Genomic DNA, 24915 nt, shown 5'->3' with positions numbered 1-24915 from the left:
AAAAACAGGTTCCTAAATCATATATAGTCAGATCTTGATATGGGTTTGTAACTACTTTTATCTCATGTACAGATACTGCTAGACTTACAACCATTTGTTTAGTGACCATTTGAAGTTACAATGGTATTGAAAAAAGTGACTTATGACCGTTTTTCTTACTTAACGACCTTCACAGCAGTCCTATGTTCAGGTGATCAAAATTTCAGCACTTGGCAACTGATTCATATTTATGACGGTTGTAGTGTTCTGGGGACACACGATCCCTTTTTGTGACCTTCTGAGAAGGAAAGTCTATGGGAAGTTAGATGCACTTAGCAACGGTGATACTAACTTAACAGCTTTAGTGGATCACTTAACAACTGTGGCAAGAAAAGCTGTAAAATGAGGCAGAACTCACTTAACAACTGTCTCGCTTAGCGACAAAAATGTTGGTCTCAATTGTGGTCATAAGTCAAGGATTACCTATACATGCAGGGAGGAAAAACATATATTTTAAATATTGCATTTTGTACATTCAAATGCATTTTGTCTGCAGAAAATGACTATTCATCTTCACAAATTGTTTAACGTAATAAAAAACGAATCAAGCTGCATTCAAACGGAGAGAAAGCAAGGCCGAAATAATATAATAGTCTTAGCTGAATAATTACAGCTTAATAATCCTCGCTTAAGAACCACAACTGCGGCCTGCAACTCTGTTGCTAAGCAACACGGTCATTAAGAAAGACAGTGATGAACTTATGACCTCATTTCCTCCGGAAGTTATTAAATTAGTCAGGCAGGTTGTTAAGCAGACATCATGTGATTGCAAATGTACTGCTGACTTCTCTGAAACTGCATGCCAGAATTGTGAAACTCAAAAATGGCAATCACAGGAATATTGCAACGGTCATAAATATGAGGACTGATCATAACATTACTTTTTCAACACCATCATAGCTTTAAATGATGGCTAAACAGGACAGTCAATAAATTAGCATTACCTGTACTGCCAAAAAAAAAAAAACCCCACAATACTCACCTGTTTGTTAAATACATACATTAGGCCATGGATGTTAGAGAGCCATGCTTCTGGAGTGCCAAACTATGTTCCTTGTTTCTTCAGGGTTAACCTGGTTGATCATTCTCATGTCCTCTGTGGTGACCAGTATTACTGGTCTCTCCATCTCTGCAATTTCCACCAACGGCAAAGTCAAAGCAGGTAAACCATCTTTTGGGACTACAATCTTACAACTCTTTTCTGGCTCAGTTACTGGCCTAGGATACTCTGTCTATCTCTTTGCTGCCCTCTAATGGCCATTCAGGTTTCTGCAGTTCAGGTAAAGTCGTCCTATAAGCAGTATACCAAGTGATCAAGAGTTCCAGGTCAGGAGGCATAGAAAGAGACAAAGTCAAAGTACAAACCTGGTCAGAGTCCAAGAAGCCAATTCAAGGGGCCCTGAATAGAGTTCAGGGGAGCTGGTTAAAAAAAAGTAACATGCAGACATTTTTTAAAAAAGAGTGAGAGCTTATTATAAGGTACTTAAACTCTTCATCTTCAGCACAGCTGGCATGTTTAATGCAAGGATGGACAATTAAGGCTACTTTAGGACCTGTGAACTTCAACTCCCAGAATTCCCAAGTCTGCCAGGGTCCTAAAATTGCCGTACAGTAGTTGCCCAGCTGGCTGAGGAATTCTGGGATTTGAAGTCCACAAGTCTAAAAGTTGCCACATTTAGAAACCACTGGACTAGAGACTTCTAATTCTAGAGAATATTTCCTTGCCCGGTCCTTGCACCTCTCAATCCTATTTGACCTGCTTCACCTGGGGATGCAATTGCTCTAGAGTGGGACATTCCAAGGAATCCAGATCAAGTTAAGCTGTGGGGTCCAACTGGTCCAACTAGAATAGACACCAGATAAAGGAACTATCAAGGTTGAGGGGGAAGGGTGGCTGAGTGCAGAGGTGGTATTCAGCCAGTTCTGACAGGTTCTTGAGAACCGGTAGCAGAAATTTTGAGTAATTCGGAGAACTGGTAAATACCGCCTCTGGTTGGCCCTGCCACCATCTATTCATTGTCTCTTCAGCTGATCGGAGTGCCAGCTGATCTGCTGGGTCTTCTTTTGTTGTCCTGGATAGGAGAATGGAGCTGGAAAGCAGATTAGCGGGGTGGAGAGGGAATGGGGATTTTACAGTATCTTTTCCCTGGAGTGGGGTGGAAGTGGGATTTTACAGCCATGCCCACCAAGCCATGCCCACCAAGCCATGCCACACCTACCAAACCACACCACACTCACCAAGCCATGCCCACAAAACCGGTAGTAAAAAAATTTGAATACCACCACTGGTGGGGTGATATTTCTTTACATTTGGAAGGAAGATGGCTAAAGATAGTGGTATGTAGAATATTTGAAAAGTCCAGGAACTATGATGGAAAGAGGCATAGAGTCAGCACCATGGGTGCTTCTTCATGCCGGGCAAGAAATGATGGATGGAAACTTACCAAGAAGAAATCCAACCTAGAACTAAGCAGAAATTTCCCGACACTGAGAACAATTAATCAGAGGAACAACTTCTCTTCAGAAGTCATTGGTGCTCTATCACTGGAGATATTTAAGGAGACATTGGATAGACATTTGTCCAGAATTGGAATAGGGTTTTCTGCAAGGGTTGGACTACAAGACTATTCTGTGTTCTGTCTCATTACTATTTAAGGTCCAATTCTGGTTCCTCATCCCCATTTTCTTCCATGCAATCTTTTTCTCAACCCCATAGCATTGATTTGCTTCACTTTCCCTGGGCAGCATCAGTGACAAGTTAGCTGATATCTCTTTTAAGTCCTGCTTGATTTCATGGTGATTTCATAGGCAGATACATGTGTAGTTATGGGGAGGGGTTGGGCAATGTCTTCTTCTGTAATGTTCCCCCTCAACTTCCTGGTGAAACAGATTTATCAGTCTAGATTATGGCCCTAGGGTAGATCAATTTTACCGCCCATGTATTAACCATATCCAATCCTGCTTAGTTCTTCTAAACGACCCAGAGTCTGCCAGATTGTCCTATGTAGCTCAATCTCACTTTGGGAACATGTTCCCTCGCTTTGGCCTTGTGCTCTTCCTACATGCTTGTTAGACTTCTCAATCTGACTTCCAGACTCTGGAACTGTCCCTTCCAAGAGCTATCCAAGCCCTGCTGAATTATACAGTTCAGTCAAGAAGCAAAGACTCATAAAATGTGGACCTAAGTAGTAAACATGTTATTTAAGAATAAAGCCCAGAATACCACCTGTTCAAGCAGGAGACCCTATACCATTTCAGACAAATGGCAATCCAATATCTTCTTAAAAGCCTCCAGTGATGGAGCTCCCACAACTTCTGAAGGCAAGGTGTCCCGCTGGTTCATTTTTCTCACATTGTTCATTGTTCATTCATTGTTCATTCATTGTTCTCACATTGTTCTTAGGAGGTTTCTCCTTAGTTCCAGGTTATTCTCTCTCTTTTTTTTAAACAAAAAATTTATTGAATAAATTGTTAAAAACATTGGACGTGGTGTGATCATCCCGACAATCCTGTTTGTCAGACATATTATGGCATAAGGTACATGTTTTATATACATTTATACAATATTTTCTGTTTCTATTCATCTGTTCTGCCAGTCCTCCTATCTTTTAGTTCCAGACCCTTCCTTTTTTCCAGCATTGGTAGAATTTATCCCATACTTTATAGTATTTTGTTTCGTCTTTGTCTTTTATTTCCAAAGTTAATTTATCCATCTCAGTGCAAGTCCAAATCTTTTTTAATACTTCATCTTCATTGGGAATTTATTTATCATTCCACTTTTGAGCAAAATCTAACCTTGCCGTGGTGATCACATGTATTATTAAGTAGATCATCTCTTGTTTGTATTTTTCTGTTATAATTCCAAGTAAGAAAAATCCCAGTTTATATTCCACTTTTTGCCCTGTCATCTCAAGCCACCTATGCCAGAATTCTATGCCAAAGCTCTTGGGTTTTTCTACATTTCCACCATACATGATAATATGATCTGTATTCTTGAGTACATTTCCAACAGATGGGTGTTATATTTTGATATATTTTGGCCAATTTTGCTGGAGGAAGATGCCTAAGTTGGTTCTCTCCTTGATTAGTTTCCATCTGTTGCTTCTTGCCTCCAGGTGCTTTGGAAAATAGTTCGACTATTAGTATACTGCTATAATGTCATCCCCATCCTTCTTTCCACTAGAGTAGATGTAACCAATTCCTGCAACCATTCTTCATATATTTTAGCCTTGTTAATGTTCAACAATAAACATTACTTGCATTAAAGTTTCTCCAGTGCGCAAAACCTTCTACTTCTGATTTTAAATTACTTTTAAAATAAGTGATTTGTTTTCCACTAGTAGGGCTGATCTGGTGATGGGGAAAATAAAACTGACTTTATTTTGCTTATGTTGGGTATAGGGGGAACCTACTTCTTGATCTCTCGCAGTTTGGGCCCAGAACTTGGTGGATCCATTGGTCTTCTCTTCTCCTTTGCCAATGCTGTGGCTGTAGCTATGCACGTGGTGGGTTTCTCCGAAACAGTGAAGGACCTGCTGGTGGTATGTGTTAAAAAAACAATGCTTGTCTTTTCTCTGTTTATCTATCTCAGGGCTTCCCAACCTTGCCCTCTTTAAGATATATGGATTTCAACTCCCAGAATCCCTCAGCAGCATGGGAAGCATGCTGTAACAATGGATGCATGCTGGCTGGGGAATTCTGGAAGTTGAAGTCCAAATATATTAAAGTTGGTAAGATTAAGAAATACTGTTCTAGCACTTTGCTGAATAGTAAGTTATCTCTGCAAATTATGGGGTGATTACTTGGAGCTCCCGATAAAGCCATTTTTACTTTCTAATTTACAGATCTCATACTTCTACTATCTAAAGCAGATTTGCTTATTCCTTTTTCCTTTCATCTCCTCTCCTCTCCTTTCCTCTCCTCTTCACCCTCCCCCTCCCCTTCTCCCTCCCTTTCTTCTCTCTCTTCCTTTCCTTTATTTCCTTTCTTCCTTAATTTCCTCCCTCCCTCCCTCAACCTCTATCTCTACCACTACATCTCCTCCCTCCTTCTCTTCCTTTCCTTTCTTCCTTCAGTTCCTTTCTTCCTTTCTTCCCTTCCCTCACTTTCTTTCTTCTTTCCCTTCCTTCCCTCTCCCTCTCTTCCTTCCCTTTCCTTCCTCCCTCCCTCCCCTCTTCCTCCCTCCCTCCCTCCTTCCCTTCCCCCTCTGCTTCTTCCCACCATTTAAGAATATACAGCATTGTTGGGCTAATAAGATCAATCTATCCATCTGTGGATAGCAGCAGCAATGAATCTGGAAGGCTGTTAAAGGAGGAATCTGATGGGAAGGAATCTTAGAGGACGAAGCTAATGAGAAGGAAATGTTCACCCCTTCTTTCTTTCCACAGGAGTTTGATGCCGTGATGACTGATCCAACGAATGATATCCGCATCGTGGGCGTGATTACTGTAACCGTCCTCCTTGGAATCGCTTTGGCTGGCATGGAATGGGAAGCAAAAGTAATGGCGCAGACCTGTTAATGTTGGGGTGGACGGCCAGTCCAAAGGAGAGAGTAGATCTTAGTGGTTAGAGAAGATGTTTGAGGAAAGCCAAGGAATTGTGGGTTGTGTCTCCATGTTGGATTGAAGTATCATGTGGTAATTTCAGAAGGAACAACCTTCAGATATCTGAAGGACTGAATCCAATGTGTGGGCAATTTTGGGAAGGTTTCCCAAATGATTATGAACAGGAAAACCAGCCAGACCTGTTTCTGAATATTAAACACTGATCTATGGATAATTATCTGGCAAAGCTGTTCATGATGTGGCATACGCTTTATTATACGATTGCTATCATATCATTTTTTGGGTAGCAACAACTGACTGAAGTTATTAACAGCACAGGCCAAGAAGCAGTGCTGTTAGCTGTTGAAATCTTAAAAAGGAGCCAAGCAGAATTGTGGTATCGACTGTTAGGCAAAAACTCTTGAGGGAGGGAAACAATAAATTAAATCAGTTATGCAAAGGTGGTTGATTTTTGGATCTCTATAGAAATAATCAAACTATCCTCAGATTAGAAAGGGGAGGTGGGGTAAAACTTCAGAATAAATCTTAGTTTTGGATACTGCAAAGCTACACTGTCTACCCAGAGAACCTTGTCGATTTTAACTGCACAAAGGGTATTCAGGTAGTCCTTGACTTACAACAGTTGATTTAGTGACCATTCAAAGCTACAACGGTATTGAAAAAAAGGGATTTATGACTGTTTTTTCACAACTATTGCAGCATTCCCATAGTCATGTGATCAAAATTCAGATGCGTAGCATTTATGATGGTTGCAGTGTCCCAGGGGTAATGTGGTCACCTTTTGTGACCTTCCGATAAGCATGGAGAAGCCAGATTCGCATTGCTAATTTAACAACTGCAGTGATTCACTTAACAATTGTGGCAAGAAAGGTCATAAAATAGGACAAAATTGAACAAAGGTCCCACATAGCAATGTAAATTTTGGGTTCAATTGTGATCATAAGTTGAGGACTACCTGTATCTAACCAAGTCAACGAAAATAACTGATCAAATTCAGGTAAAGTCCATATATATTGAATAAAGACTCCCATGAAATCCAGGTGTCAGAATTCCAGCAATCGCTCTCTAATTAAATCATGATCCTCAAGTCAAACTTCAAAAACTTTCAAAGGATTCATTAGAGGCGACATACTGGCACTGCCCTGTATGAATCCTGACAACAAGCCTACTCTGGCTTACATAATTTACAGTCACCTGTGACCCTGTTTCCCTCCCCACCCCCGGGTGTCTCATAAACCAGATTCTCCTATTGAGCACCTTAACAGGCTGGGCATCATCATTCACGTTCTCCAATTAAATATATTCTGGGCAAAAACTCTGGTATTTTAATTACAATCTTTTAAAGATAAGAGTTGGAATGTATTTCCACTTTCAACTGCTCTTCCAGATTCCCCCCCGCCCTTTTTAATGGCAACTATTAAAACAGGTATAGGAATGTTTTATAAGTTGACACCAGGATCAGAAAGTTGATCCAGCTGGGAATGAAGCCTTTATATCTTTTCTTGATTCTCTTTCCAGGCTCAGGTTGTCTTCTTCTTTGTCATCATGGTATCCTTCGTCAACTATTTCATCGGAACCTTAATCCCGGCCTCCTCAGAGAGAATGGCCAAAGGCTACTTCAGCTATCGTAGTAAGACTCATACTCTGCAACTCTTGGTCTTCTGGACAGAATCATATTTATATAATACGGGTTGCACGGCTACTCAGTTTAGGCAGCAATAAAAATACTGCCCTCCTCTTTAAAGCAACCGTATCTTCTGAGATATAGCTGCTTTAAAGAGTTGCAAGATTTATACTCCTGCACACTCTGCAATTTTTCAAACATGTTGTACCGTCCCATAGCATAATACTGCAAACCTTGGCATATTCAGGAAGAACTGAATTTCAGAAGTACACATCCCAACAGGCCCACTGAAGGTCACAGGTTCTGTCCATGGGACTTTCAATGGACCCAGATGAAGAACAAGTTTTGCCTAAAACAATACTGGCCATCAGTAGCCAAAGACAGACAGTTCTCTGCCCCCTGCCTGCACTAAGTCAGAGGTCCCCAAACTTGGCAACTTTATGTCTTGTGGACTTCAACTCTTAAAGCTTCCAAGTTTGGAGACCTCTGTACTAAGTAATGGATAATAATTTGGTTTGTGAATGCAGGCAAGTCTAGTTTGTTCAGTACATCATGGTTAACCAGGCTGAGTATGGCAACGCAGTAAAGCAGCTTCCTATATTCATATTCAGAATGTCCCTTTATTTGGAATCATGAGGAATAGAGCCTTTATTTATTTATTTTGACAAGGGAAAGCGCTCAGGTATCAAGGATTTGCCTTGCCCTACTGAAGTTCCAGGTTCCTGTCTTTTGAGTCATCAAGTAGAATGAAAAAGACAGATCTGAACGAGCTGCTGCTAATTAAAGCAAACCACATTAAAGCAGATAAGCAAATTGCTTGATTCTGTCTAAGGCAGCTCTACAATCTGGATTCTTGAAAAGCCTTTAAAAAAAAAGTTCAGGGGCTTTTGGGGTGCTCACTTGATTTATTATTTTTTTTTAAAAAAATTCTTTTCTTCTTCAAGATGACATCTTCTTGGAGAATCTCAGGCCTGAATGGCGAGGTGAATCAGGCAGTTTTTTCGGCATGTTCTCCATCTTCTTCCCTTCAGCCACTGGGATCCTGGCTGGGGCCAATATTTCAGGAGATTTGAAGGTAGGTCGGCTTGGCAGCTTTCCTTCAAGCTTTCCATGTAGCTTTTGGCTGCAGGTTGCATCAAAACACAATGGAGCTGAGTTGGTCTTCTTCTCTTGCTTGTCTGTCTCCCTTAAAAATTAATATTCTCTTATCAGTAAAATATTTCCGGGGCATTTTTCAAAGGAAAGGATTTAAAAGTAGAGGGAAAAAAGATGGTAACAGATTCACAGAAACCAAGAGTCTGTAGAAAACGTAGCAAAAAGATGTCCCAAAGGTGCTTTTTCAGGAGGCAACTGGACTTTCTTATTTTTCTCTTTTGAAGACATCTCGCTTCTCATCCAAGAAGCTTCTTCAGCTCTGACAGGATAGTGGGGAATGGAATGGAGCTGAAGAAGCTCCTTGGATGAAAAGCGAAATGTCTTCAAAAGGAAAAACAAGAAAGAAAGTCCAGTTGCCTCCCAAAAAAGCACCATTGGGACAACCATGGCCTAGATGACTGAGAATCTCTACAGACTTGTAGCAAAAGGATGAAATTTTGGCTTCAACTGTCAAAAATCTCCTAAAAATTCTTCTTGCACTTCCAGAAAAGGAGATGATTAAAAATGTTTTGGGGACAAAAGCTTTTTTTTAAAATAAAATATTACTGAGCTACCTTGGTTTAAGATGTAGGATTGGGGCAGTGGTGGGATTCAATATTTTTTACTACCGGTTCTGTGGGCATCGTTTGGTGGGCATGGTGTGGCTTGGGGGCGTGGCAGGGGAAGAATACTGCAAAATCCCCATTCCCTCCCTACTCCACTAACCTACTTTCCAGCTCTGCTGTGCAAGATAACAAAAGAAGCCAATCAGCTGGGACTTGGGAGGCAGAGAATGGATGGGGGCAGGGCCAGTCAGAGGTGGTATTCGCCAGTTCTCTGGACTACTCAGAATTTCCACTACTGGTTCTCCAGAACTGGTCAGAACCTGCTGAATACCACCCCCGGATGGGGGAGCTCCTCCCCAAGATGACTGCTGCTGGGTAGGCAGAATGTTTTCTCTTGCCCACGATTTTCTGTGTTTGCTGACAGAGCGGGTTCTTTGGCAGCCTTGCCCCCCATATTTGAATGGGGGCACTTAAGAATGACCCAGATGACTTTTGGATGCTGTAGATGCAGTAAGGAGGGGGAAATCTTGAAGATTTCTGCTTTTTGTGGGAACAGCTGGAAAATCAATGGTATTTTCTTTATCTTTTCCTACCAGCAGAACTTTTTCGTAAGCAAGCCTGAGATGTAGGATAGAAGCTGGGAGACTAGTTCTAGACCTGTCTTAGGGACAAAGCCAGATGTGTGACTTTAAATCAGTCAGTCCCTTTCTCTCAGCCCTAGGGCCACTTCCCAAAAAACTGTTGCCAAGAAGACTGCATGGACTTGTCCATGTATCACCAAGAGTCAATACTGAGTTAAAGGCAGCCATTTGCATTTCTCCATTAATACAGGATGAGGAATGAGAGTTTACAGCAATATAATTTCAACCAAAGCTCATGACTTATTAGGGAAACAAACAGGATATCCTGTGTACTTGTATGTTCCCCTTTTTTCAGGTTCCTCTGCAATGAGTTAATACACACACATATAGACCCTTCCTTAAAGCAACCTTCTGCATCCTGGTGCCTTTAAAACTGACTTCTGGGAACTTCAGACCCAACTTACCCATATGACATTGATTAAGGAAGGGTGATCTCATAGTTGGATGAAAGAGAGAATAATTTTCCATTCAGGTTGCTCTTTAGACATCTGTGAGCAAGATCTGGCCAAGCCACATTCCATAGAAGACAGAGGAATCCCACTAAATCTCCTCACAATCAGAGGGTTCAGGCTTAAAAGATTACCCCTTTTCTTCAGAAGGATAATTTAGACCAGTTTTTTTTCCAAACTCGGTAATCTTAAAAATGTGTCGACTTCACCTCCCAGAATTCCATAGCCAGCATTAGAGGTGAAGTCTACACATCTTTCACACAGTTGCCAAGTATGAAAAACACCATTTTAGACAACCTCAAACCACCATCTGTTAGAACACCATCTGCTCAAACTTCACAGCTTTAAGACTTGTGGACTTCAACTCCCAGAATTCCTCCTCCAGTCATGTTAGCTCAGGAATTCTGGGCCCAAAAAATGGGTTTTTTTTTTTGCAAAAATAAAAAGCCATGACCACCCAGTAAAATGGCCATGCCCACCTAACCACGCTCACAGAACTGGTAGTAAAACTTGCCAAGTTTGAAGACCCTTGTGTTAGAAGCTCAGAAAAGAAAATCAAGGCCAAGATCTTTGACTCAAGATCTTCCAAGTCAAGGCCAAGATCAGGACCAAGAATCTTGCCACAAGATCTTCTTAGAGAAGATCAACGGCAACTGGCCCTCCTCTGGGAAGGAACTGCCAAATTGGAGGACAATGCAGAGAAGACCCTTTTCTTTATTGTTTACCTGGATTACTTCAGAAGAGGGAAGCACGCAAGGAAAAATAATGCAAGGAAAGGAAAAAAAGGAAGATATTTCACCATTGTACCTGGAGTTTGTGCAGCTATAATCCAACTTTTCAGGAAGCACCCTGGTTTGCAATAAAATCAGTCCACAAAGTAAGATTTGGAATGGAACTAAGTCAAAGTATATCTTACAGAAGAGAATATTTGTAGCTCAGGGTGGAACTTGGAGTCCGTAATGTTGTTCTCTGAACTTGAGTCGCTGGCCTGCAGATATTTCATTACCCAACTAGATAAGAATAATATAGTGATATACTATTAGTACAGATGATATTACCTAGTTGGGCAATGAAATGTCTGCAGGCAAATAACCAAGCTCAGAAAGCATCAAGGACTTACATCTTCCACACAGAGTAACATATTTATGGGTTATGTTCTGCTGTGGTTCACAGAAGGGAACTACAGCAGTTATTTGAATAGTTTTTACCTTGCAAAATAATTCCTGTTGCCTGTCAATTAGTTTACTTGGACCAGATAAGCATGGAATGGGAACATCTGGGTATCAGGGCTTTGAGGCTAATAGGAAATGGGGGAAAGAGCCTAATAGGCTGGGAAAGAACAAGCAAGTAGAGACACCATACCTAGCTGAGTAAAGACCATAGTAACCATACTGATTTCTAATTATACAACAAACCATATAGGACACCGTTGGGTTTAATATACATGTCAGGGAAAGCAAGAGAGCTATGCCAATGAATTTCAGCATATATGACTTGTTGCAGTAACATTGCAGCAACTGTTGCAACAATAATTCCTTTGTAGGTTGGGGCAGCGCCATGCATATCTTCTGTTCCCTGGCACTTGCCCCAAAAGTACATTCAGTCCTGGTGATATAGATTAGATTAGATATAGCAGATAGAGGCAATTCTAGGAACAGAAGAGCCATATTGTCTCTGGTCCCAGTTGAACTGAAGATTGGATCCTCTGTGTTGGAGCAGTGGATGGTCCCATAAAGGGAACAGCTAATTGGCTTCTATTGATGATGGCTTCTCCTCCCTCAAATGTCATTAGGTGGGGTCGCTGCTGGAGGAAAAAAACACAGGGGTTGTTAGAAATTTATTTATATATAGTACCACAGAGCAAACCACCGTGTACCTTCTCTTATTTGCATCATCTTCATCTTGAATTTCCAAAACTGATAGTTCTGGTTTGTCAGATTTGCAAATGAAATCTTTGTTGCCACTATGTTACTGGCCATTTTCTTTTATTCTGTTGCAGTCTCCTTTCTTTTGCTATATCTTGCACTTATTTGCTGGCACTGAAGCTGGTTATGACTGGGTAGTTTATGCTGCTGCACCACCCTTGGATCTTTGGGCCCATAACCTGTTAGAAATTATGTTTCTATATAGCACCACAGTTAAAAAGTTGAGCAGTAAAACACATGGGTGACTGTACTCTGCTCTTTGGTGCTACATATAAACAGAATTTCTAACATTGTTCTTCGTCCCAGCTTAACTGAGAAAGAACTTCTGGTGGTTTCATTCAAGATGGTGCTACAAAGAGAATGCAGAAATGGAAGTCTTGCTTCTCCTCAGATAAAGTTAGGTGGAGGCAGTTCTAGGAAGTGAAGAACTATATCATTCATGGTTTTAGCTGAATGCACCCCTGCTTTCTCCTGTATATCTTCTCCAGCTTCTTAGCCATTTTTGCTCACCACAGTCTTTCTTTTGCAGGACCCAGCAGTGGCCATTCCCCAAGGGACACTAATGGCTATCTTCCTGACCACCATTAGCTATTTGGCCATTGCTGCCACCATAGGTAACTAAGATTCCATTTTGGGACTACAGGCTCCTGACAGCCATGCCGGGGTCCCATCCTGTGAGACCTTTTTCTTTATCATCTACAGGAGCTTGTGTTGTCCGTGATGCCTCTGGAAGTCTAAATGACACTTTGGTTTCCAATTTCACTGGTGGAGACTGTGTTGGCCTGGGCTGCGGGTATGGCTGGAACTTCACCGAATGTAGTGTGACACAGACCTGTGAATATGGGCTTGCCAATGATTACCAGGTACGGCTACTGGACTCACCCCTTTTACTTTTTGGAAGTAGAAGAGAGATTTGGGATGTGTGACTTGGACTTTTCTCTCTTCAAAATGGTCCCCCCACCCTTCTTTTCCAGACAATGAGCATGGTGTCAGCATTCAGTCCTCTAATCACTGCAGGAATCTTCGCTGCTACACTCTCCTCTGCTTTGGCTTGCCTTGTGTCAGCCCCCAAGGTCTTCCAGGTAAGATTGGGGACAAATTATGGGGCCAGAAACAGTAGCAATTCATTAAGAGAATAAGGAAGCACAGTGGCTTGCATGGTTAGGACACTGGGTTGGAAGTAGCAAGCCCGTGTCTGAGACCTGAGTGCTGCATTGGGGTGGGGTGAGCTTTCATCCTTCTCTCCAGCTCCTGCCAGGGACATGAATGGAGCTCCCAACTTGGCAATGGTGATGCCACCAGTTCATCCTTTCAACCTAGAAGCATCTCAGTTCTTGTGACATGAGTGTGATGCAATCAATGAATTAGCTTGCCCACCGTAGTGGTAGATGCTCATTATTGGAGGTCTATAGAGATTCTGAGTCATCCAGGTCATGACTGTCTCAAAGGTGCTATCTCAATAGGCAACTGGACTTTCTGGTTTGCTTTTTTTTAAAAGAAGTTTTGCTTCTCATCCAAGAAGCTTCTTTAGCTCTTCAGAAGAAGCTTCTTGGATGAAAAGCAAAACGTCTTCAAAGGAAATCCAGAAAGTCCAGTTGCCTCTTGAAAAAGCACCTTTGGGTCATTGCTGGATGTTTTCAGAAATAGACTGGACAATCATTTGACTGAAATGGGACAAGACTCCTACTTTGAGCAGGGGGCTGGACTAGAAGGGATCCAGGATCCATTCCAGCTCAATGATTCTATGAAATAGGGATACAATGTTGGGATCTCCCCAAGAATATCCTTCAAATTGATGTCAGCTGTGAATTCTGGTTATTCCAACCCCTCTGGAGAAGCTTAGGGTTGAAGAAAGTTCTTCATGAAAATGACTTTCCGTAAGTCCCTCGGCAGTAAACTCCATAAGCTTCTTTTGTTGTGATAGAGTTTGGTTTTACCTCTCTCCAAATTTAACACCAGGTCAATTTCATGAGTTAGCCTTTAACTTTAGAAAAGAACAAGTTCTTTCTCACTGGTCAGGCTGAACTTTGACAAGTGGGGGGATTTCTTTCTGAATGTGCTGAGTTTGAATATTGTTATTCAGTTTTAAAGCTTGTAGGTGAGGGGGAGTAGGGACGGTTTAGAATTAAAAGCTGTAACGGCCTTGTAAGTTGCTTCACTTTCGAGCTGTTTTATCAGAGAAAAGTAGATAGAGATGTTCCAAAAGTGCTTTTTACAACTGAACTTTCTTGTGTGTGTTTTTTCTTGAAAACATTTTGCACCTCATCCAAGAAGCTTCTTCAGTTCTGAATGAATGGTGGGAATGGAAGTACTATATTCTTTGCAGTCATCTGGTCATAAAGAATATAAATTTTATTCCCCACCATTGTCAGAACTGAATATAAAGCTTCTGGGTTGAGAAGCGAAACGTTTTAAAGGAAAAAACCCCAAGAAAGTCCAGTTGCCTTTTGAAAACTATATTTGGACAACCATGACCTACTTGTAGTTAGAAGGTAGAGAAGTTATCGCAGGTGGGAATGGTAAATTAGGCCCTGTGTTCATATGGATTGAGGTAGGACTAATACCAAATCAAATCTTTTTGGCTTGCTCCAACCTGCCCAACATCTGGTTATGGCAAGAAGCCTTAGGGGGTGTGCATAAGCACACCAATGTGCCTACCATCCCTGTCCTATTGTTTCTTTTTATTTTTCTTATATGTATCCATTTCATGTATTCATAACTATGTTTATGCTTATACGTATCCATTTCATGTACTCATAACTATGTTTATACTTATACCCATTATCTTGTAAGTGATTGACAAATCAAATCAATCAATAAATAAATAATTATTCCTGTGGCACCTTCCTTGATTGTCCCTAATGAGTTTGGAGACTCCTGCTTCCAAGGTTTTGTCCTTCTTCCTTCTAGTGCCTCTGTCAAGACAACCTCTACCCTCTGATCGGCTTTTTCGCCAAGGGTTATGGAAAGAATAAGGAGCCACTGAGGGCTTATGCCCTTACCTTTATCCTGGCCATTGCATTCATCCTCATAGGTAAGCTTATACATTGGTCATCTTAATTTCTCTCTTCCAAAATGTGAATGAAAAGGCCAAGGGCTGGAAGGGAGATGAATAGGTTAGAAATGCTTTGAAGTTGAACATGAATCTGTGGATTGAGGAGCCACTTGTAATGAACAAATTCACACATCCCGTTAAGTACGTTAGGTGGATTGTGTGCTTTCTAGATCTGGGGGTTGTAAGGAAGCCTTCTTTTCAACATGGTTTCCTTTAAGTGGGGATCAGTATGTTTTCCAAAGCACCTGAAGCCAGGACAAAAGGCAATGGATGGAAACCAATCAAGGAGAGAACCAACTAGAACTAAGGAGAGAATTTCCTGAATGATTAATCAGTGGAACGACTTGCCTTCAGAAGTCATGGGTGCTCCATCACTAGAGGTTTTTAAGAAGAGATTAGGCAACGATTTGTCTGGAATAGCATAGGGTCTCCTGCCTGAGCAGGGAGTTGGACTAGAAGACCTCCAAGATCCCTTCCAACTCTGTTATTTGGTTAAACCACAGTTGACTTGCTTGAGCCCACCAGATTTGGAGAACGCGGCAATGGGGTTTTCTTAACTCATTGAGGTCTATCATGTGATGTGAATTGAGAGGTCAGTTAAAATTGTTAAAAAGAAATCCCATTCCTGGGATATGTGATTAGTCACAGGGAGTTCTTGACTTACAACCATTCGTTTCGTGACCATTCGAAGTTACAACAGCACTGTAAGTGAACTGTGAACAGTTTACACATGGTTGCAGCTTGCCTATGGTCACCTGATCAAAATTTGGACACTTGGCGTCCGGCATGTATTTATATGACTAGTGCAGTGTTCTGGGGTCACCATGTGTAACTTTCCCTGCTGGCTTCCAACAAGCAAAGTCAATTGGAGAAGTGAGACTCGCCCAACAACGGCCTGATTGAAGCAATTTGCTTAACAACTGCAGCAAAAAAGACCGTAAAATGAGCCGTAGCTCACCTAAGTGCTTAGCTCAATGGCAGCTGTAACTCAAGGACTTACCTATGCCCGGCACAGGAGAATCCTTGTGGAGTAGTGCAGTGGCTTGACAGTATTCCTCACATCCAGAGGTAGCATTCAGCCAGTTCAGACCAGTTCTGGCGGACCAGTAGCAAAATTTTTGACTGGTTCAGCCACCCACCCCCGCTCTTACCTCTTCTATATTCTGTTGTTTATTAGCTCAGCTGATTCATACCACAGAGTGAATTGCCGTGCCTCAGCTGAGCTAAAAAACAGCACAGCTCACCAGCGTTGATACAGAGGATGGTCTTTAGAGCCCTGCGTGAAGCACTCTCTCTGAACCAGTAGGAATTTTTTTTGAAACCAAGCCCTTTCCTTTTGCAGCTGAACTGAATACCATCGCTCCCATCATCTCCAACTTTTTCCTCTGTTCTTACGCCCTGATCAACTTCAGCTGTTTCCATGCCACCATCACCAATTCTCCAGGTAAGAGGGGATGGCTACTTGGAGACATTGGGTAAAGGTGCCAAGAAGAGCAACTAAGATGGTTAAAGGCCTGGGGCACAAAAACCATACAAAGAATGGTTGCAGGATTTGGGGTTTGGCTAGTCTAGAGAAAAGAAGGACTAAGGGGGACATGATAGCCATACTGGTAGTCTTCAACATACAACAGTTCATACACTTAGTGACCATTTGAAGTTACAGTGGCACTGACAAAGTGAATTCTGACCATGTTTCACACTTGCGACCATTGCTGCAGCCCCATGATCACGCGATTTACATTTGGATGCTAAAAACATGACTCACATTTATGGCAGTTGCCATGTTCCGGGGTCATTGGATCCCCTTTTGCGACCTTATGAAAAGCAATGGGGAAACCAAATTCACTTAACAACACTGTTACTCACTGATCCACTGCAGCGATTCAGTGTAGCAAGAGAAGTCATCAAAATGGGACAAAACTCACTTAACAAATTTCTCACTTGGCGACATAAAGTTTGGGCTCAATTGTGGTCGAAGATTGAGGACTACCTGTGTTCCGGTATTTGAGGGGCTGCCACAAAGGAGAGGGGGTCAGTTTGTTTTTCAAAGCACTAGACAAGAAACAAGGGATGGAAATTAATCCAGGAGAGAAGCAGCTGAAATTAAGGAGAAACTTCTTACAGTAAGAACAATTAACCAGTGGAATAGCTGGCTGTCAGAAATTGACAATGCTTTATCATCGGAGGTTTTAAAGAAGAGATTGGACCATTTGTGTCAAATGATAGATATAGGATCTCCTGTTTCAGCAGGGGGCTGGATTAGAAAACCTCCAAGGTCCCTTCCAGCTTCTATTCCATTCCATTCTATTATATTCCTTATACTATTCTAAGCTATGCTATTCCTATTCTCTATTCGGTTCTGTTCTCTTCTGTTCCATTCCATTTTATTTATTTTGCTATTCTATTCTATTCTATTCTATTCTATTCTATTCTATTCTATTCTATTCTATTCCATTCTATTCCAATTTTCTCTCTTCCTGCAAACCCTCGAACATCCCTTCCATCTCTATTCTGATTGATTGGGCAAATGAACCAGGGCCTGGAAGGTAAAACCTTTTTTTGTCTCAGGACTGTGTGAATTCAGAAGGTAGTGTGGAAATACAAGTTAGCAATTCTGAATGAATCCTACATACTGTTTTGGCCTTCTGCTGAGAAGCCCTCTAATTTAGGTTTTTGTCCTGACAGTGAATCTCAGTCAATCTCTCCCTCTCTTCCTCTCTCTGTCTTTCATTCACCCATTCATTGTTTATTTAAGGATCTTTCCCAATCTTGATCTGCTTCTGAGATGAAAATTGAGACATGGAATCAATCCTAGCTTAAAATGTCATAAATGCAAGTTATGAACATCATATAAGTGCCATACATGCATACACATATACTATATACAAGTTACTAGTCGTAGAGAAATCTGAAAAGGTACATTGTATTACATTGCGTGTTGTAATGTGCTACATATTAAGAAGATAATACTGTGTATTTGCACTTATATACAGTCATGTATACAATGTGTAATAGTAGGTTACACGATAATGCATGCTGTATATAATAGTATATTTCATGATTAATATATACTTCTATTGTACATGGCCACATAACAGAAACTTTCTTAGGTTTCTGGCCTTGCATGGCCAACATCAAAAACATTAAATCTTTTGCTTTAATGGCTAAAGCTTCAGATTAAACTGGTGGGAGGGCTCTGTGGATGATAAATGACATTCCCATCTCCCTTTTGCCCTGTCTAGGCTGGAGGCCTTCCTTCCGCTACTTCAGCAAATGGACTGCACTTTTTGGATCCATTGTCTCTGTGGTCATCATGTTCCTGCTGACTTGGTGGGCAGCCCTCATTGTTGTTGGGGTCATCATTGTGAGCTTGGCCTATGTCACCTACAAGAAACCAGGTGAGGACACTTTGAAATTGTTCCTGAGATAGGCACCACCCACCCACATGATATTCTCCAGAGTTGGAGAACAGCAATGCCCACCATCCACAATCTTGATATCAAGATTCATTTTGGTCACCACGATATGAAAAAGATGTTGAGATTCTAGAGAGAGTGCAGAGAAGAGCAACAAAGATGATTAGGGAACTGGAAGCTAAAACATTTGAAGAATGGTTGCAGGAATTGGGTATGTCTAGTCTAATGAAAAGAAGGACTAAGGGAGACATGCTAGCAGTCTTCCAATATTTGAGGGGCTCCCACAAAGAAGAGGGAGTCAAGCTATTATCCAAAGCACCTGAGGGCAGGACAAGAAGCAATGGGTGGAAACTCATCAAGGAGAAAACCAACCTAGAACTAAGGAGAAATTTCCTAACATTTGGAACAATTAATCAGTGGAGTAGTTTACCTCCAGAAGTTATAAATGCTCCAACAGTGGAAGTTTTTAAGAAGGGATTGGAGGTGGTTGGACTAGAAGACCTCCAAGGTCCCTTCCAGCTCTGTTATTCTAATAGACACACATCATTTCTCCCCAAACTGGTACCAAGATGTGTGGAATGATAGCATTCCAAATATAATCCGTTTGGACAAGAGTGAATAGTAAATAATAGTATTTGAGTATGTGAGTACTTGTGTGTGTTCTCTAGGGACCCGTGTTGTTTGCTTTTTTGTGTTTTAAGTCCACCAATTTGGGTAGATAGTTGACTTACAACAGTTCGTAATCTATTGACTTACAACAGTTCATGTACTGACCGTTCAAAGTTACAACAACATTTGAAACCAGTGACTTATGGCCGTTTTTCACACTTAACAACCATTGCAGCATCCCCATGATCACGTGATCAATATTCGGACATCTGGCAACTGACTCGCATTTATGATATTTGTGATGTCCCAGGGTCATGTGATCCCCTTTTGTGACCTTCTGACAAGCAAAGTCGATGTGGAAGCCAGGTTCCTTTAACAACCTTGTTACTAACTTAACAGCTGCAATGATTCACTTAACAACTATGGCCAGAAAAGTCCTAAAATGGGACAAAATTCACTTAACAAACATTTTGCTTGGCAACACAAATGTGTGGCTCAATTGTGGTCATAAAGTTAAGTCTACTTGTAGTTAAAAGAGCCCATGACAAAGTGGTAGCAGAGATGGGGTATCCAAAAAGAGAGGTATCCATAAATATACTGTTTAAAATAGTTGCTAACTCTTGTAAAGGTAGCTCATTAACAGAAAAAGGTTCTAAGAACTTATAGCAGGCCAAGGATGCTATTTCTGTGTTCTACTTGTTTTAGGGGAAAACACTAAAGAGATAGAAGATAGGAAATGACTGACAGAATATCTCATTTTTCGCTTTCCAACTTTCTTTCCCTCCTTGTTCCTCACAGAGGTGAACTGGGGCTCCTCAGTACAAGCTGGGACCTACAACATGGCTCTCTCGAATGCCATGAACCTGACCAATGTGGAAGACCATGTCAAGAATTTCCGGTGAGTGGACAAGTGGAAGAGACATAACCTGTGCTCTGGGGCTCATTCCACACAAGGGCTGCAAAGGTTGAACTTTGAACTGTGGTTGTCCCAAAGGTGATTTTTTTTCAAGAGTGCAACTGCACTTTCTGGTTTTTCTTTGAAGATGTGTCACTTCTCATCCAAGAAGCTTCCTCAGCTTTGACTGAAGAATTCAGCCCCACCAACCAGTCAGAGCTGAAGAAGCTTCTTGGATGAGAAGCGCAACATCTTCAAAGAAAAACCAGTTGCCTCTTGAAAAAAAGCACCTTTGGAACAACTGCAATTCAAAGTATGTGGGCATCGGTCGGAACCCTGACACCTTTATTCCCTCTGTGGGGTGAACCAATTGTAGCCATAAGTCGAGGACTACCTCTATACTGTTTTGAGGAATGTCCTAGTTATGCCAGTTGCTCCCTTTATGTTAGCTGCCTAATTGAATTATATTCCCAGGGACAGTGCCCTAAAGTACCCGTACCTATGACATGTAGCACATCTGCAACTGAACTGAGTTGAAGGGAGCTTGTCTATCCCTACTTCCCCGTTCATCTGGTGCTTATTTATTATCACTCAGCATATGATGAAAGCACAATGGAAGAGAAGTAAATACACCAGTGGTGGTATTCAGCCGGTTCTCACCGGTTCACATGAACCAGTAGCAAGGATTTGGTGTGGGTTGCTGAACTGGTAGTAACTTCTGGCTGGCCACACCCCTGACTCAGTTGTCCCTCCTCTCCATGCCTACTCAGTCCTTATCGCGCATGTGCAACATCATATGCATCCCAACATCACTGACTGCGTTCTTCCCTGCCCAGTCATTCCTTAAGGTATTTCTTTTTTTTTTTCCTCCCGACAATCAGCTGTTCCTATGATTAGCTGTGCCGGGATTCCCCTTGCTGTCTTACTGCTTTGTCAAGGAAGCTTCCCTGAGGACCAGGAAGGCAAAAAATGGGGGCAGGGGAGCACAGCCCCCTCTGACTCCATTTTTTGTCTTCCTGGGCCCCAGAAAAGCTTCTTGGGAGCAAAAACACCCCCCAGGAAGCTTCCCTGAGGCCCAGAAGGCCCCAAAATGGAGCATGGGGGCGGGTTGCTGCAGCCCTTCCAGGCTGGTTTTTTCCTTCCTGGGCTCCAGGAAAGCCTCTGGGAGCAAAACTGCCCCCCCGCCCAGGAGGCTTCCCTGAGGCCCACAAAGCCCAAAAAACAGGGTTAGGCCTGCAAAATAAAAAAGGCATGGTCACACAGTCACACAGCCACACCCACCTAGCCAAGCCCAAAGAAGCAGTACTAAAAAAATTTGAATCCCACCACTGATATACATTCTCCACATATTTATAAGTAAAACTTCTATGGGGATATGTCAGTGGTTTCATAACCGGATGTCTACTTCAGCTCTTCAAGCAATCGCCTCTGGTGTTGCTTCATGCAGATCTTCTAGGGCAGGGGTCCCCAACCGCCGGTCCCTGGACCGGTACCAGTCCATGGAACAATTTCTACCGGGCCGCCGGTTTGCTGGGCGCCGCCATCTTGTTTTGATGAAAAAGTGCTTCCGGTGAGCTTTTCCGGGTAGAAAGCGGCGTTTGGGTGCTGAAAGAATCCTCGCGCCTTAGTTTCATCGAGGGGGGGGGCGGCTTCGAACAAAACTAAGGTGCAAGAATTCTTTCAGCACGCATGACAAGGTGAGCTGAGCGACCGTCCCGAAGCCGTCCCGAAGCCCATCGACACAGGTACAAAGGAGGAGTTGAAGGTGGCGGGGAGAAGCAGGGGACAGCTGGCTGGCCAGTCGCTCGGCTCACCTTGCTATGTGTGCTGATGCCGGTACCGGGCCACGGATCATTTTGTGATGTCGGTACCGGGCCGCGGCACAAAAAAGGTTGGGGACCACTGTTTTAGGGAACTGGAGAACGCATCTTGTGGTGTGATACACATTTACTAACTCTCTTGCGGTTGCTACCTTTCCCATCTGCAGGCCTCAGTGTTTGGTCCTGTCGGGCCCACCCAACTTCCGACCAGCTCTGGTGGATTTTGTTGGCGCCTTCACTAAAAACGTCAGCCTCATGATATGCGGAAATGTGACTGAGGTTAGTGCACCTTTTAGGGGTCAGCTTTTGGGCGGCTCTAGGACAACTCATTGCAGCCATCTTGCCGGGCCAACTTGCTGCAGGACAACTGGCCACAGGACAATTCCACATGGGATAACTCAAATGCGATAAATGTTGTCTGCCACTGTTTCTTCTACATTATTTTCATGTTTGTCCATTTCCACAAAAATGGAAATTAGGTCAAAGAAATAGTAGTGGGTAACATTGAGTTATCCCGTGTGGAATTTTCCTGCAGCGAGTTGGCCATGGCAAATTATTCCGTGGCGAGTTGGCTGCAGTGAGTTGCCCTGTTCCACTCTGTGGGACAGGAATAAAGAGGTGGGGGAAGGTCTTCTGCCCCTTTTAAGCTCAAACCCTCTGGTTTTCCCTAAAGGATTCCTCCTGCATTGAGGATTACGACGAGCAACTTCAGTGGCTCAGCAAGCGGAAAATCCAAGCGTTCTACAACTTCATCACCATCGGAGACTTACGTTCAGGAGCTAGGAGCCTTATGCAGGTATTGTATTTGCAAAGCTGACTGAGGTTTTCGGAGTGGAGGCTTTGTGTAATGTTTTTGCATTTATTGCTGGAGAAAGGAGCAAAGACTCTGACAGAGAGATGGGTTGAAGCTGAAAGAATGACTCTCGGTTTTGGTCCCGGGGTGCTCACTCATTCAAAGATGGTGGGTTAATAAATTATGATAAAGATTAATGAGTTAACAGAAGCATATATTACTCCCCATAGCAAAGAGAAGCAGAGATAGTCAGATTGATTATTTTATCCAAAGAAGAGAGTATATCTAACTTTGTTTCTATTCTGAGATTGCGTCTGGATTTGCAATGAAACTTTGATAGGCTTATTGTTATAGAAATGGCTTGTGTGTATGTATGTACGTATATATAATTTTCTCCCTTTATACTATTCTTTTTTTTTTGTTTTCCTTCCTCCTCTTCTTAGTTTTCCATTACTTTTTTATTTTTCTTTGTATTTTATATTTTGAAAATACCAATTTTATCTATCATCTTTCTATCTTTCTATCTTTCTATCTATCTATCTTTCTATCTATCTATCTATCTATCTATCTATCTATCTATCTATCTATCTATCTATCTATGGTGGGTTTGGCCAAATGAAGATGATAGCGAAAGAAGAAAATATTTGTAGCTCAGAGTTGAACTATTGGGGTTCTTGGTACTCTGCAAACTGGGTGGTTTTCTTGCACACATTTCATTACCAAACTAGGTGATGCACTGATGATGTTACCTAGTTTGGTAATGAAACGTCTGCAAGAAAACTACCCAGCCTGGAGAGCACCAAGGACTCATAGCATAGATTCTTAGCTACTTTGTAGTATTGGTATTCTGTACCAGCCGTTTTTGTTAATCCTCACCTCAAAGCTTCAAGACTTCTTGGAAATCTCCCTTGGTGAAACCTGGAGATCCCATTCTATTAGCCAAAATGATGAGGACAAAATCTTCTATGTGTCTTCACAAAGGGGTTTTAGCTTAGTGGTAGAGAACCAACATTAAAAAGTGGGTATACCCTTTATAATTTCTATAACATGCCTGACTCCAAACATATCAAAGTGATGAAAGAAATTATATAATAATAAAAAGCAATTGCATGATCCTGGAACATTGCAACCATCATAAATATGAATCAGTTGCCAAGTACCTGAATTTTGATCACATGATCATGTGGGAATGCTGCAATGGTCATAAGTGTGAAAATTGGTCATAACACTTTTTTCATTGCTGTTCAGTGCAACTTCAAACAGCCACTAAACGAATGGTTGTGAGTTGAGGATTACCTACAATTCTCTAGATAATCTTTACACTTAAATTGGTTTCTTTATTATATTTATATAGCCTTATCACTGAATACTTTAACATTAAGAACAAGTTGAAAACAAATTTCTGGCTCAAACTTCTAAGTTCTAGTCCATCTGGATGGACGGATGGATGGACAGACGGATTGATAGGCAGACAGACATGGTTATCAAGATATTTTTGAAATAGAGATCTCTAATATATAAAACATTACAAGACACACATACTCTTAGTCTGCAATTTTGACACCACCTATCTCCTGGCTGAGTATGCTGGATGAACCTAACCATGATGGTTTCTAGGTATTAGTTTATGGTCAATGTATGAAAACCAGGCCACCATAATTGTTCAACAGACCCTGGTTAAAATAAACCATGTTTTGCACAGTATATAAATGTGGATACTATCTTTTCCATTTAATTTAAAAAAACTCACCATACTTTCTCCTTGCAGGTCTCTGGTCTAGGACGTCTAAAACCCAACACCATAGTTCTTGGTTATAAAAATGACTGGCAGACTGACTCTCCCCCAAACCTGGAGAATTATGTGGGCATAATACAGTAAGGACATGTTCTCAAGAAGAATACATGAAAAAGGGGGTGGAGTTAGGAATGGAGAAAACAGGGTATACTATAGGTGTGGCGAGTTTATGAACCAATGGATTGGTTTGGATCTCTCCTAAGGTAGAGAAGTTGTAGAAGAACATTTGCCCTTTACATTTTATATATTGTTTTAGTATGTAAAACTACCTGAGTTTAAATAGGTTCCAAGGGAAAATCAGTGAAAGCCATAAATATGTTGTTTTTGGAGTTAGATAAACCAGGTGTCAATGTCAGGAAAACTTTTGAATTGCAGAGAATTGGATGAAGGATATTCCATAGCTCATAGGTCTTCAAACTTTTCATCTTTAAGACTTGTGGACTTCAACTCCCAGAATTCCTCCTCCAGCCATATTAGCTCAGGAATTCTGGGAGTTGAAGTCCACAAGTCTTAAACTTGCCAAGTTTGAAGACCCTTGCATAGCTGTTTGTAAAGCCAGTTTGGTGTAGACTAGAGGTTAAGGCACCAGG

The 24915-nt window shown here is 41.7% G+C and overlaps 1 protein-coding gene across 1 annotated transcript in view; it reads left to right on the top strand.

The window, feature by feature from the left end:
- LOC113449561 (solute carrier family 12 member 3-like) overlaps nucleotides 1–24915 on the top strand; it is a 56877-nt gene that overhangs the window by 20319 nt on the left and 11643 nt on the right. The window contains exons 5-19 of the mRNA XM_087916383.1: nucleotides 1106–1201; nucleotides 4441–4580; nucleotides 5427–5537; nucleotides 7122–7233; nucleotides 8172–8302; nucleotides 12472–12556; nucleotides 12645–12805; nucleotides 12917–13024; nucleotides 14853–14976; nucleotides 16340–16441; nucleotides 18240–18395; nucleotides 19821–19920; nucleotides 21905–22016; nucleotides 22411–22533; nucleotides 24299–24405. Coding sequence (XP_087772509.1) covers nucleotides 1106–1201; nucleotides 4441–4580; nucleotides 5427–5537; nucleotides 7122–7233; nucleotides 8172–8302; nucleotides 12472–12556; nucleotides 12645–12805; nucleotides 12917–13024; nucleotides 14853–14976; nucleotides 16340–16441; nucleotides 18240–18395; nucleotides 19821–19920; nucleotides 21905–22016; nucleotides 22411–22533; nucleotides 24299–24405 — 1768 coding nt within the window. The remainder of the gene's footprint in view (nucleotides 1–1105; nucleotides 1202–4440; nucleotides 4581–5426; nucleotides 5538–7121; nucleotides 7234–8171; nucleotides 8303–12471; nucleotides 12557–12644; nucleotides 12806–12916; nucleotides 13025–14852; nucleotides 14977–16339; nucleotides 16442–18239; nucleotides 18396–19820; nucleotides 19921–21904; nucleotides 22017–22410; nucleotides 22534–24298; nucleotides 24406–24915) is intronic.

Source organism: Pseudonaja textilis, chromosome Z (assembly GCF_049901715.1).
Source record: "Pseudonaja textilis isolate UNSWEBS1 chromosome Z, rPseTex1.2, whole genome shotgun sequence".
Lineage (NCBI taxonomy): Eukaryota > Metazoa > Chordata > Lepidosauria > Squamata > Elapidae > Pseudonaja > Pseudonaja textilis.
The sequence above is the reverse complement of the archived record's forward strand: the minus strand, read 5'-3'. Positions and strand labels throughout refer to the sequence as shown.